The 15,000-nt window shown below is 53.3% G+C and overlaps 1 protein-coding gene across 2 annotated transcripts in view; it reads right to left on the bottom strand.

Moving 5' to 3' along the window:
- Nucleotides 1-8,897, bottom strand: part of ANKRD33B (ankyrin repeat domain 33B) — an 83,581-nt gene extending 74,684 nt beyond the window's left edge. For both annotated transcript variants that reach the window (XM_019450784.2, XM_053906880.1), the window contains exon 1: nt 8,415-8,897. In XM_019450784.2, the coding sequence (XP_019306329.2) occupies nt 8,415-8,768 (354 nt within the window). In that variant the 5' untranslated portion in view covers nt 8,769-8,897. The remainder of the gene's footprint in view (nt 1-8,414) is intronic.
- Between the last annotated feature and the right edge of the window lie 6,103 nt (nt 8,898-15,000).

Raw genomic sequence — 15,000 nt, 5'->3', positions numbered from 1 at the left:
AAAATATGTATTTTAAAAATGTTAAACATAATCCTAAATAACTTCTAGATCAGAAAAAGAAGAGGGGCACCTGGGTGGCTCAGTCGGTTGAGCATTCGATTCTTGGTTTAGGCTCAGGTCATGATCCCAGGGTCATGAGTTCAAGCCCCACGTTGGGCTCGGCACTGAAAATGGAGACTGCTTAAGATTCTCTCTCTCCCTCTCCTTCTTGCCCTCCCCCATGCGCTCTCTCTAAAATAAATAAAAAAGGAAGAAGAAAAGAAATCCTAATGTAAATTAGAACAATAAAAAAATACTGTATATCCAATTTGTAGGAAAAGCAAAACTGTTACTTTAATAAACCTGAAGGAAATAATTTTTTTTTACAGACAGAAACTGATGAAATAGTGAGGAAACAGATCCAGAGGGGTGCCCGCATGGCTCAACTGCTCAAGCATCCCACTCTTGATCTCAGCTCAGGTCTTGATATCTGGGTCGTGAGTTCAAACCCCACACTGGGCTCTGCACTGAGCCTGAAGCCCTACTTAAAAAAAGAACACAGAGCAAAAGTTGACTCTCTAAAAGAAGTAATTGGATGGATATTTTGTATGATATTCATCACAAAAGAGAAACAGCACAAATTTAAAAATATACTAAAACAGCTATAAGACAGTTATAACAAACATTAAAAAGGAAACTCTATAAAAACTTCCGACAATTGACCTTCAAAACTTAGAAAAAATAGGAGACTTCCATAGAAAAACAGCCATTTCCATAACGGACTCAGGAAGAAGAGAAAATCTGAATTATCCCATAACCATTAGAGTTACTGACCTAAACATCTGACAGGATGGCTTGGATTTTAGCAACTTAAACAATTAGTTAAATACTTAGAGCGTTTCCTATCTCAAAGCCATATATAGCAGTTCTCATGCAAAATCGCTTTGAATAGCTTGCATATTATATTGATATAAATGTCAGACGAATAAATGGTATTCCAGGAGTTCGTATACCTTGTTATTTCATATTTCTAGAACGCCTCTGCCTTAGTCTTCCCTTACAAGTATAGGATGAAAAAGCAATCGGATGTTCAAAATCACCCCAACCACTACCCCATTCCCCATGGACACCCAGAGGAGGAAAGGGCACAGTGGAGAGACCCATGGGGGGCTCAACGGAGCAGCGGGAGCAGCCTGGGGTCCTTCTAGAACCCAGCTCTCCTGACGTACTAGATGCCTTCTCCCCTGAGCCTCACTTTCTTCAACTACAAAAAGGTGAACACAAATAACCTCTAAAATCTCTTCCAGCTCCAAAATCCCATGACAATGGTCTTTCTAAATTTCTAAAACCTTCACCCAAGCTACGACCCAGCAATTGCACTACTAGGAATTTACCCAAAGGATACAGGAGTGCTGATGCATAGGGCCACATGCACGCCAATGTTTATAGCAGTGCCTTCAACAATAGCCAAACTATGGAAAGAACCCAAATGTCCATCAACCGATGAATGGATACAGAAGATGTGGTTTTATATACCATGGAATACTACTTGGCAATGAGAAAGAATGAACTCTTGCCATTTGCAGCAATGTGGATGGAACCGGAGGGTATTATACTAAGTGAAATTAGAGACAGGCAGATATGTTTTAACTCATATGTGGAACTTGAGAAACTTAACAGAAGACCATGGGGGAAGAAGGGAAAGGGAAAAAAATAGTTTCAAATAGAGAGGGGGGCAAACCATAAGAAACTTAAATACAGAGAACAAAACTGAGGGTTGATGGGTTGGGGGGAGAGAGGAAAAAGGGTGATGGGCATTAAGGAGGGCACTTGTTGGGATGAGCACTGGGTGTTGTATGTAAGTGATGAATCATGGGAATTTAATCCCGAAGCCAAGAGCACCCTGTATGTTAGCTAACTTGACAATAAATTATTTTTTAAAATAAATAAATTAATTAAATAAAAGACCATTTTATAGTAGATTAAATATAGAAGCAAATATAAGAATTTAGCTTATACTATAAAGTCAGACATTAAAGAGTTTTTCAAAAATCTAAAACAATGGGTAAAAAAACTCAGAAAAATTAAATTAAAACAGGACTTTGGGAACTGATGTTTGTTTTTTTTTTTTAATGTGTATTTATTCTGAGAGGGGTGGGGCTAGCAAGGGTGGGGCAGAGAAAGGAGAGAGAGAGAAAATCCCACTGACAGTGCAGAGCCTGATGCAGGGCTCGAACTCATGAACCGTGAAATCGTGACCTGAGCTGAAATCCAGAGTCCGACGTTTAACCAACTGAGCCACCCAGGTGCCCCAGGAGCTGATGCTTACTGATATTGGATGGTTAGGAGGCAGAGGCTCTTAGTACCCTCTATTTGGGAGTCTATCTGAAATTTTCTTTCAAAAAACTAAGTTTAAAATAAACAAATAAATGCTCAGGGTTAGTGAATGACATCTTTTACAAACAAAAGCAAATTCACCCTTAAGAGGGCTTGGCCTTGTGACTTGCTTCAGCAGAAGGGACGCTGATCCTTTTTCGCTCTCCTGCCCTGGAGAACAAGCCCAGGCCGGCCTGCTGGAGGATGAGAAAACCCACCGGACAGAGTCACCCCAGATAAGACCTCCCCGGTCCTGCCATCCTCAGCAGACTCCCGCTGGTCTCAAGTCCAGCCAAGATCAGCTGAGCTGGACCGTCCTCAGCAAAATGTTTACTGTCCTACACGCCCTGGGGGTGTCACAGTTATTCCTTATTCCACATTCTTGTGTCCAAGGAAAACTGGTACACTTGCGTCAAAAACACATGGGAGACTCTTAACGGTATTATAATAATGGGTACATTCGTCCAAACCCACAGAATGTATAACACCAAGAATGAACCCCAATGTAAACCATGGATTTGGGATCATAATGGGTCAATGCAGGTTCATCAGTTGTAACAAATACACACTCTGCTTGTGGATGTTGGTAATGGGGGAGCCTATGCATGTGCTGGGACAGGAGGTCGATGGGAAATCTCTGTACCTTCCCTTTAATTTTGCTGTGAATCTAAAACTGTTCTTAAAAAATTACACCCTTAACAAAAAAAATCGGAGATGGGGCACCTGGGTGGCTCCGTCGGTTAAGCGTCCGACTCTCGATTTCGGCTCAGGTCATGATCTCCCAGTTCATGAGTTTGAGCTCCCGGCGGGCTCTGCACTGATGGTGTGGAGCCTGCTTGGGAATGTCTCTCCCTCTCTCTCTGCCCCTCCCCTGCTTGTGTTCTCCCTCTCTCCCTCTCTCTCTCTCTAAAGATAACTAAATAAACTTAACATTAAAATAAAATAAAATAAAATAAAATAAAATAAAATAAAATAAAATAAAATAAAATAAAATAAAATAAAAACAAAGATTCAGAAAAGCACATGGACCTCCCTACTGATGCTGGGCCCAGAGCGAAGCCCCCACCCCTGCATGGTCCCTGGGGAGGAAGAAGCACAAATCGGCCAGCCTGTCTGCCGCATGCACATGTTGGCTTCAGCTGACCGCCTCTCTGCTCCGGCCCCTTGGGCTCCGGCCTAATCTGCTTGTTCTCCCTTCCCACCCCTCCCCCACACTTCAGAATCTACGATAACACACTAACATACATGCCCAACAGCAAAGTCAAGCTCCCTGCCCACAAGCTCCCGAGCTTGACTGCCTGCCGGCCCTCAGCTCCACAGAGGCCAGAAGTCACTTTCCATCAACGCGAGGCCACTCTCGGCACATTCAGTGCATGAGGCCTGGGAGCCGCCGAAGGGCTGGGTGTGAATTCCAAACCACCTGAGTCTCAGTTTGGGGAAAGGTGATTCCAAAGTTTGTAAATCTCCCTGCTGCATTCGAAAAACAAACAAAAAACAAAAATCGAACCCAAATTTTTCCTTACGGGTGTGTCAAGATAAAAAAAAGCCCAGTCACTGCTGCAAATGTATAAAACGCGAGTGAAGGAAGAGTTCGCCCGTGCCGAGGTGTGGCTTTGCTGAACCGAGAGACAAGAGACAAAGGGGCGGAGGGGACTTTGGAGAGTCCCTAGAAGTTAACCATTTGTGAGAAGAGTTACAGCAAGAAAGGAGTGCAACAGGGGTGCGTGGGTGGCTCAGCTGGCTAAGCATCTGACTTCGGCTCAGGTCCTGATCTCATCCTTTGTGAGTTCAAGCCCCGCATGGCACTCTCTGCTGTTAGGGCGGAGCCTGCTTTGGATCCCCTGTCCCACTCTCTCTCTCTCTGTCTCTGCCCCTCTCCTGCTCGTGCTCTCTCTCTCTAAAAAAGAAACATTTTTTAAAACATTAAAAAAAAGGGGGCGCCTGGGTGGCTCAGTCAGTTGAGCGTCCAACTTCGGCTCAGGTCACGATCTCACGGTCTGTGAGTTCGAGCCCCGCGTCGGGCTCTGTGCTGACAGCTCGGAGCCTGGAGCCTGCTTCAGAGCCTGGGTCTCCCTCTCTCTCTGCCCCTCCCCTGCTCACGCTCTGTCTCTGTCTTTCAAAAAAATAAGTAAACATTAAAAAAAAATTATAAACAATAAAAAAAGGGAGTGCAATATTTTCAATTTAGCATAATTGGGTCTAATTTGGTTCAAGAGCTATCTGACATGCAAAGTGCTGTTCTGCAACAAGGAAAGCAGCACAAACACGTCCTTTGGCTTCAGTCCTGTCTCCAGAGCTGTCACAGCCATAAAGGTGGAACTCAGGAGATAATAAGTGGAAGAGAAGAATTAAGAAAGAGAATTATGGCAGCTTGCAGTGTCCCCAAGTCAGAGGGAACAAAACCACCATAAATCTAAATGACAGCAAGAACACAGTTTGAATGTTACTGGAGAATCATTTGACAAATATTTACGTGTTGCATATTAAAGTATGCAATCCTTTTAGAGCAATAAATATTTTAGAAAAAAACCGTATGCTGACCCACATCCAAGATAAAACCCATCTCAGGAGCCAGGAGAGAGCACGTTTTTAAACAAGACACATCTGATCCTTGGTTACTCAAACCAAATGAAACATCTGTCAACTCAGGAAGCACGCCCTTCTTAACTAACAGGAGATTATTAGCTCAACAAGTATACCCAGAAAACCTTTCAGAGCCTTTACAGACATTTCTCTTCTAGAAACCTGGCTGTGGGCAATAACTCTGAGCTGTGCATTCTGCTGTTCGCGCAATTACCCCTCTACTCCCAAACCTCTCTCTAGGGCTTTCTGTAAGGTTTTTACTGTCACTCATTGTGATAAGCTCGTAGATCAGGCCCAAAGGGCTCATGCCTCAGGGCCTTTGCACCTGCTTTGCCCTCTGCCCAGTGTGCTTTCCCCCACCTATCTCCTCTACATCTTAGTCAGATGTCACCTGCTCTCTCAAATGACCACTCTCAATCCCTGAACCCCTAGACTGCGCTTACCCAGCTCCAGATGCTGCTGGCTAGATCCCTGCGAAGGTGCCCCTGAGATGAGAACCTGAAGGCAGTGGGTGAGCGAGCCATGTGGCCATCTGGAGAGGCACACCTCAGCCCCAAGGCTGACCGCTGTCATGCTGAAAATAGCTGGCTTCCCAATCTCCTGTTTCTTAGCCAGCTGCCCTGGGCCAGCCTCTTACCACCTGACCCAGGTTGGCCTCTCCAGCTCAGGCTCCTACATCCCCCCCTCTCTGTACCACCCCACAATCAACCATACTGCCCCTGCCAACACCCCCTTGGCTCGGTCAGCCAGATCAGAACATCTTCCCTCCACTCCCCCCAAGTCTCCCCTGGGCTCCCGGGATGCTCCAAGCTGCTTGCATTGGAGACATTAGCCCCACATCTCTTTAGACTGCCTTCGGGGCCCTGCCTCTGGCTCTAAGCACCAGGAGCTATTACTCTCTGGGTTCTCTCCTCAAATAAAAGGTGGCCTCATAAAGACAAGCACTGTTTGATTTTTCTCCGCATCTCCTACGGGACCTAACCACTGCCTGGCACAAAATACGTCTGTAAGAAACGCTATGCAATGACTTGCTACCCCATTTGCCACTGGTCGTGTATTTGCACTTTACAACACTTAATTCTCAGTTTTCACAGGAAGAGGGAGGCTGTTTGATCAACAGAATCCAGGAGCCACTGGGAAGAACAGAAGCTCTGGCCTCCCTCCTCCCCCAAAGCACCTAACGCAGGACTTGCTCCTGATGAGAAGATACAGGGGCCCAGGGGTCTTGCAATCTGTCAGAAGGGTACCGTTTCTCCATCCTGATTTGGAGGGGAGCAGAGAGGAGGAGACTCAATGCAGAGGAACAAAGAGAGACTCTGTAATCAAGGGGAAAAGCCGAGAGAAAAAGAGCTTTGCCTGGCAGAAGAGAAAAGTGCCGGAGGAGGCTGGCGAGAAACAGACAAGATGCTAACCAAGGGCCATGTCAGGGGCGCGTGGGTGGCTCAGTCGGTTGAGCATCCGACTTCAGCTCAGGTCATGATCTCACAGTTCGTGGGTCCGAGCCCCGTATCGGGCTCTGTGCTGACAGCTCGGAGCCTGGAGCCTGCTTTGGGTTCTATGTGTCCCTCTCTCTCTATCCCTCCCCACTCATGCTCTGTCTCTGTCTCTAAAAAAATGAATAAACGTTAAAAAAATTTTTTTAATAAATAAAAAAATAAACAAGGGCCATGTCAGAGCGCCGTGTGCATGAGGGGGTTGTGTACTCACCACGCCAGGAGGTACAACTAGGAAACCGAGGCAGAGAGGCTGGACCCTGTTCCGCTGTCCATTTCTACTGTCCTCCCCCGACTCTATGCTGAGGGAGTGGCTTTCAAAAGTAGCCCAGAAACCCAGTTGGTCAGGCCCAACTCCCCTAGCATCGGCTTATCGTTCAGTTGGCTTGAAGGCGGCCGTTCCCAAACTTTTATTTTTTGCCACCGAAGGGAACATAATAAAGCTGAGCCCAGGGGAGCCTCGAAGTGGGGGCTGGCCAAGCCAGGCTGGGCCTCTGCCCACCCGGGCCCACTGGAGACCCCAGGCTGCCCAGGACACAGGACCTACCGGCCCCCCCACCATGTTCTTCCAGATCCCTGTGGGGCTTCCTTTAAAAGCAGGGCCTGATGCCTCCTTCAGGAAAGAGAGTTCTCCTGTACACATCTGTGTGTGAAAACTCACCTGAGTAATAAATAGCAAAAGCAGAGCTGCAGAAACGGCCCCAGCAGCCCACGCACCTTCCCAGAGAGGGGGGAGGGAAGCTGGGATACGGGCACTGTCCTGAGTCACAAGGCCACACAGGGCTCAGGGTTGCACCAAGCACAGTCCCTTCTGCCATTTCACACGCTGTGTCAAGCGAGCCGCCCAAGTGGCAGAAAGTGACACCAGCGGGTCCCAACTTGACTGAGCCGAGCCCAAAACACAGGCAGAGACAAACCACCCTGCTCCAGAGATAAGCCAAAGACACAGGGTCACAGCTCACAAGTAAAATCGCGGCCTTTCTGTCAGCTTGGGCAAGGGAGCAGGTGCACCTGCACTCCAGAGATGTGCGAGGCTGAGGCTGCAGACGCCCCTGGAGACTGTGACAGTCAGGTGAGAAGCAGCCGCTGTCCACCCAGCGCAGGCTAACGGGCACTTGGTCGCTGTGGTCGCTGTGCGGTTTTTCCCTCCGTGTGCTGGGTTGTTCTAGTCATTCTCAAGTCTTCGAAAGCCAACTTTTTCTTTCCTTTTCTAGATGCGCCCTGCCATCTGTGAGTCTTGACGTGATTAATGGATACCCCGTGCCTCTCTCCACCTCCACCTCTGCCGGCCCTATTTGGTGGGTGTCTGCCCCTCCACTGCCCTTCCAGAACCTGCCTCCGGGGACCCCGGCTGGCCCTGGCTCCTGACGGTGACCATGCAGATCACGCTCGCAGGTCGCCACGGGCAGCAGGGCCGGGGGCTGGGGGCGGGGGAGGTGGGCGGCAGGCACTCCGGGAAGCAACTCCGAATCCCTGGGGCCTGGAGGCGCCCGCCCGCGCTCGGGCGTAGAAGGGAAAGGGCAAGGTCACCGAGGGGCGCCAGTGGGGCTCCGGGCAGAACCGTTTTCCCTGCAGGCGAGGAAGGGTAACGGTCGGGGGGAGCCCAGATCGAACAGCCCCGACGAGAGGTGTCCAACCTGGATCCGAGCGCGGGCCCCCGGGGGTGGGGGTGGGGGTGGGGGGGGAATTCAAGGGCAGGAGGACTCCGGGGGCGGGAAGCGACCAGGAGGCAGCGAGGACGCGAGATTAGCGGCGTCTCCCGCGGCGCTGTGACCTCGGGCAGCGCCCCCCACCCCCCCCGCCCGTGACCCCGGCCCGGGATGCGCAGGCCACCCCCGGCGCCGCACGCGCCGCACGCCCAGACAGCGACGAAGAGGCGCTCTGGGCGGCGGCAGAGGCGCCGCGGGAGCCTGGGCAGAGCCGGGATCGGGGTGGCGCGGAATGGCAGGGAGGGATCCGAACCCTGCGGAGAAGCCGACTTACCCGGCCGTTGCGGTCGGTCTCCTGCACCTCCTCGGCGCTCGGCCCCCGCCGCACCAGCGCCCTCAGCAGCCCCACGTCGTTGGCGCAGGCGGCGCGCAGGAGGGTCGCCTCCTCCGGGACGCCCTCTGGGACGCTCTCCGCGCTCGCGGTGCCGTATTCCTCCTCGCCTCCGAAAGGGTAGAAGGAGTCGTCCGAGGCGATGCTGCGGGTGTCGGGCAGACACGAGAAGTCCTCGTACTCCTCGTAGTCGGCAGGGTCCGCCCCGGCCTGAGCGTCCCGGGGTGGGGACGGCGGCTGCGGAGACACGCGGCGCGCCCCGCCGCCCTCCGGCCCGGGCCCGGCCAGCAACACCATGCCGGCGGCCGGGGCGCGGGCCGGGAGACCGGGGCGCGGGGCGTGCACCGAGGTCACCGCCCCTCGTCCCCCGCGGCCCCAGAAGAGCGGTGCTCCGCGGGCCCCGGCCCGGCGGAAACGAGCGCCCGGCGGCCGCGCTCGAAGACTAAAGTCGCCGCAGGCGGGAGAAAAGCCCCTCGGGGGTGGGAGGAGCCGCGGGGGCTTTCCGGGCGCGGCGGGCGGGGACCGCGCGGGGCGGGGGGAGGAGGGCGGGGCGGCCGCGCGGGCGGAGGCGCGCGCCCCGGGTCCCCCGCCCCGGCGCCCGGCAAAAGTTCGGAGCGCAGCGAGGGCTCCCCGGCGCCGGAGCGCGGAAAAGCACGCGCCCGACAACTAGCAGCAAGGCCCCGGGAGCCCGGACGCCGGCGCCTCGGGCGGCGAGCGGCCCCGCCCTCTCCTTCGGCGTCCCGGGGGAGGAGGGCGAGGGTGGGGGCCGGGGGACCCCGCGAGCCGAGCCTGCTTCCCGCCCCGGGAGCCTCCAACACCCCTCCCCCGCGCCCCCCCCCCCACCCGCCGTGGCCCGGCACCGCCCGGGGCGTCAGGCCTCCCGGTCGGGGTTGGAAGTTTCCCGGCGTCGGAGCCCCTGAGCTCGCTTTTCCACGTCCCCGGGAGCCGGGGCTCGGGGTGGGGGCCGACTCCACTCCGAGCTCAAAGCGGGGAGTCGCCGCGGGGCGCGGAGGACTAGTGGGTGCACGGGCGGCGGGGCTTGGGGCCGGGGCTGCCCGGCGGGTCGCGCCCCCCTGAACTGGGAGCTCCCGGAGGGGAGGGGCCGCAGAGTCCCCCGGTCGCGCAGCCCCCGGGCCCACTGTGGCTGGCAGGCTGCTCCTAAAAGAGCCACCCTAGGGCGGCGTCTCAGGGCCTTGGTGGAAACTGGGGGGCGGGGGGGGGGGGGGCGGCTCCAGGCCGGGGCTGTGAGGCTTCCCTCCTCCCCCACTCCTAGCCAATGTCACCGCGCCTGGATCTGCGGAGTCAAGACAGAGAACCGCGTGAGGCCGCGACCGGGCGCTGACACGGCGGCCGGCTGCCAAACGCAGAGAGCGGGGCCGCGGGAGACTGCCGCGGTCCGGTCCGGCGCCGCCACCCCGGCCTGGGGGTGGAGGTCTGCCGCGGGGAGCCCCCGACCTCGGGGAAGACGGTGTGCGGCGGGCCACAGCCTCGCGGAAGAGGCTGTGCGCGGAGGGCGCTGCGGGGAGCCCGGGTTGGAAGAGTTGCCCCTTTGGCAGAAGAAACCGTTTGGGTCGTGGGGGCGATGAGGGTCCTGCGAGGGGCACAGCCACGCCTCTCTCTGCCCCCCCCCCTCCCTCCTTTGCGTTTCCACCGCTGTTGACAGCGTGCCCACCCGGGGCCGGCCCGGGCAAGGCCCCCGGGGCCCCAAGGTGGACGCGACCAGGCAGACGAAACCACGCGGGGGGGCGGGGGGGGGGGCTAGCTTAAGGACCCCTGGCTTGGGAGGGCGAGCGGAGGCGCTCAGTAGGGGAACACGGTCAAAAATGCCCTGGGTGCGCGGTGGGGCCGGAGCCAGGTTGACCTGCGAGACCTCGTGAGCCTGTCTCACTGGGCGAGACCCTCCGTGGCGATCACGCGGACCTCCGGTGTCATCGGAGCCGGCTCAGAACCCAGCGTCCGCAGGGCTCACGAGGGTGCGGGGGGCGGCGGACAGCGACTTCTGGCGAAGACGCATCCACGCCTGAGCGCTCCCTGAGCTAGCAGTGAACTCAGGTGCCCTGCTCCCTTCTGTACTCGGGACTTTCTTTCCGACGTCAAAAATACCCAAGTCATGGTTTGCTTCTCACCTTTTTCTGTAACTGGCCACATTTACATAAATTCCCACTGGGAATTTCCCCCTTTTCAGGGTCGCCAGTGGTGTTAGCGTTTCCAGAGGCCCGTCAAATACAGTCAGGGGATTTACAAGTTGAAATGCCGCCCTCCCACCCCCATCCCAGGTCAGGGTTGAGTTGGCTAGCCCTCCCCTCCCAACCTTGTAAGGCAGCGTGTGGTTTTAAAGAAAGAACTCTAGCGGGCTGCGGCGGAGTCCCTGATGGATGGAGCCCCAGAACCCACGCACCCTTTTCTGGAGTCGGGCAGCCCCGTGGCCCTCATCACCCCACTACTGAGCAAAATAACTTAGGCCCTATGTTCAGAGTTCACCACTTCCTCCTTTTCTTTCTTAGAAATTTGGATCCCAATAGCGCCGGGATGGGGTTTTCCCTTGAAAGATAAATTTGTGGAGCCGTTTACTCCAAATGAGAACTAGCTGGCCATTTGCCAGTGACCAGACTCCCAACCCGGGCTGACCGCTTTCAAACCCTTTTAGAAACGCACCCCTTTTACCCCAAAGACAATGGATTCTCAATGTCGCCAAAAGAACACAAAATGAGGCATATGTGTTTTTAATAAAGTCAACACTTACACGTTATGCGTACAAGATCTGCAGAGCAAGGAGAAAGTAGCTTATGAAAATTGCCAACACACTCAGGATAACTATAAATCAACATTTTGAGAAACTGTGTCGGATCCAAGACGAAGCCCACCCCACCGTTCAGAGCCAGGGCTGGAGGGAGGATGGACTGGGAGAGTGGTTTTAAACCTTTGCACGTCCGTCTGGAATTCAGCACACAATTACTGTGAAGTTACCCTGTTATTAAAATTAAGATAACCATAAGTCTTGATGATATAAATGGCTCCGAAGGATCTGCTTCTCCAAATATGTTGCCCGGTGGGCACAGAGAGCTAGCTGATGTGAGGGGAATGAAAAAGGCTTTTTATTTTTTATTTTCTCGTAGGAAAGGCGTTGTGGTTTGGGATAAAGAGCAGATTCTGATACCAGACCCGGCTTCTTGTTATGATTCCACCACTGCTGAATTGGAAGCCAAAGGTTCTAGATTTTGAAAGTGTATTACTGTGGATATACTCAGGCATACTGTGGGTATAACCTTAATTCGGGGAGGGGGAGGTTTTTTAAGCCAAATGGGAAGAAAAACACTAATTATAGGGAACGCATTAATTTTGCTGCCTGTTACAAACGATTCCCAACTAGAATCGAGAGAGATACTTGCAAATAAAGAAGAAAAAGCAGTGTGTTTATCAATTTTGTTAACCCTGTTGCCCTCCCCCCTCCCCCGGCTGGTAGCAATAAAGCTCATTAACATGAAAACGTTTCTTAGCTTGGCTTTGGGCTTTGGGCTTTGGGAGGGAGCTTCATGGGCTGGCCTGCGTCTTGCTTTCTTGGGGTCCGGACTGAATGACAGGCACAGTTAAAAGAAAAGGGGAATAAGGCCAGTCCCTGTGGTTGGTGTCAAAGGAAGAAAACGGGGTCTCAGGTGGGTCTGGGGCCGTGGAGGAGCCCATAGGCTTGGCTTCGCGAAAAGGCTGAGAAGCTGCCTGTTCTTGCTCCCGCCTTCCCCTCGGAACGCAACTTCCAGACGGAGCTTGGAGATGCACATGGCCTTCTAAGGTCAGCAGCGGGCTCCAGCAAGCTCCCCTCTGCCTGTGTGAGAAGAGGAAGAAGGGATGGGAGACAGGACACCTTTCAGTCACTCGTTTTTTGAAAACAGTTTAAGCAAACCAGAATCCTTTGATCTGGAGTTTTTGCAAATTTCCCTGGGTTGATGACAACGAGGGAAGCAACTTAGAGTATCCTGAAATCAATCTATAGAATGACGAGACCAGCTTACCTTTCTGAGCTGCTTAGAAGTAGAAGAGTCTCTGTGTGTATTTCTGGATCTCCTTATTGAAGAGATTACCTGCTGTTTGGCCCTAACGCCTTTCAACTGACGGACACAAGAGCCCGCTCTCGCCGTGACCTGAGTGGGTCTAACCATTTAACAGCTTCGTTTGCTTTTAGGGAGGATTTCTGCCTTGGAGGTTAAATATGTGGAAGATGTCTGTGCAAGGGCACCTGATGCCAGTTCTTCCTTTTTCCTGCTCTTGACAAGGAATTAGCAGTAACAGGGCATAGCGAGGGACGCCATGTTGACTCAAGGACAAAAGGCCTTGGGTCTTCATCTGAATAAAGTTGGTTCTTTTTTAAGTTCGAGGTTATGATTCTGAAGGCCAATTCGAGGAGTGACATCTGATGTCAAAAGCTGTTAAGCAACTTACACAACAGAAGGCTTCTCCATGACCCCTGGCCTCCCACCCCAAGTACAGGGCAAATGCCCCCCCCCAGGCCCCACCCCTGCCCTTCTGCCATCACTACTTCTTTGTTCACGCCCCTGGAATAGCTCTTACAGCCCCGTTCTCCAGTAATTTTTGCAGAACTATCCTCCTTAAAACCCGAGGGTTCACCGAATTCAAAATCAAGTCTTGATGTCTGGCAGCTAAGCGGGTACCTCGCCGTCTTGAGTGGTGCTCAATAGGTCCTTGTTAGAGGAGAGGGCAGGCAGGGCTGCTAGGCCAGCCCCAGCTGTGTCTGGGAACCTTCTGGATTTATACGCGATAGAGCACAAGAACCTGAACTTTCTTTAGCCATTTGTACTTCCAAGTCCCTGTTTCTTCAGGAATTAAAAAACAGAAACAAAAACAGTGCACTTGGGATTCCCACCTGGGTGGGAGGACTTGGGACCCTGAGCAATGTCCAGGGCAATGTGCCAGCTTCTGACCTTCTGTGGTTTCCCGTAAAGCCAGATTAATATAAGGAATTTTTGTTACGTTTATTTATTTTGTGTGTGTGAGAGAGACAGAAGGAACGGTGGAGGGGCAGAAAGAGAGGGAGAGAGAGAATCCCAAGCAGGCTCCATGCTGTCAGCACAGAGTCCTACGTGGGGCTCAAACCCACAACCTGACCTGAGGGGCCTTCTCAGACCTTCCTCACTGCCCTCAAGCCCAACCCACTGCCCTCCTCAGAGCCGTCGCCTCCTGCTCCACGCAGAAGATGAAACCAATCTCCTCTGGACTCACAGTCACCTTCGCTGACACTCATCTGCCTCTCTGGCCTTTGTCACCTCTCAGTTGCCAGTGGAAGAGGCTCCCTCCCCCACAGCCAGATCCAGCTCCCTCCTCCCTGGGGACTCTTAATACCTCCCTGTCAGGGTCCTCATATGTCATGCGGCACCTGTCCTCGGCCATCAACAACCCCTTTCAGATCTGCATCTTAAAACAGATTCTGCTCCCCCTCTGCCTCCCCCATCCTGCTGTGCTTTCACAAACGAACTTTCTGCAAGATAAATCTTCACCAAGCCCCAGTGTTCGTGTTTCAGTTACTCGTTTAAAAAATGTGGATTTTTTTGTTTGTTTTTCAGACAGAGAGAGAGAGAGAGAGAGAGAGAGGGAGGGAGGGAGAGAGAATCTTAAGCAGACTCCATGCTCAGCACGGGAGCCCGACAAGGAGCTCTATCCCACGACCCCGGGATCTTGACCCGAGCTGAAATCAAGAGCCAGACTCAGAAGCTCAACCGACTGAGCCACCCAGGCGCCCCTAAAAATGTGTTTTTGAAGATTACAAAAGTCACATGTTTTTTTGGAAAAGCCTCCAAGCACTCTGAGTCCACAGAGTGGGAGGACGATGTCTCCCCTCTCGGTTGCCATTGTTACTGTTTGAATGTCTGTCATCTGCTTCTTCCCCTCCCCTGCTTCCCCCAAGGGACCTGCAGAGGCTTCTTCATGGACATTTCCAGCTCTGACCCAAAGTCAAGTCTCCACACGGCTCCCTGCCTGAACAGTGGCCCCCGAGAGGAGACACAGACAGGGTCGCCTGGACTCCCTCTGGCTGCCCACAGGGTAGTCCCTGCGGCTCCTCAAGGCAGAGCTGGAAAGCAGGGATGCCCCTTACTCCCGGCCCCCAGGACTCCAGGAAGGGGAGGGCAGTGGGAGAGGGGCAAGGCTGAAGGACAGTGAACTGAGTTCCCTCCAGAGTTCACCAGAGCACTCTGGTATTCCATTCTTGGACCAAACATATCCCCCAGTTTAAAATGATAAAATCGCAAAGTTCTATTCTTCCCCCCCTCCCCCCCCCAATCTGGAGTTATTCAGTCAACTGGTTACTGAGCAAAGCAGATGTACAATCAATGTCTCAATATGCACATTTCATCATAGATTTCCTCCACGGAGCCCTCCCCGCCACTCCCCCCCCCCCCCCACCAGTGACTCATGCCCACATTCCCTGCAGTGGCAGCTGGTCCCCCTCACCGGACTGCAAGGACATTTCAGGGAGAGGCTCCCCTTTGAGACCTGGCTTCTGCTTTCTTCCTTATTAGCA

The sequence above is a fragment of the Panthera pardus genome, unplaced genomic scaffold, assembly GCF_024362965.1.
Source record: "Panthera pardus isolate Hobbes unplaced genomic scaffold, ASM2436296v1 HiC_scaffold_2, whole genome shotgun sequence".
NCBI classification, from domain to species: Eukaryota; Metazoa; Chordata; class Mammalia; order Carnivora; family Felidae; genus Panthera; species Panthera pardus.
This window is presented reverse-complemented; position numbering and strand designations above follow the sequence as displayed.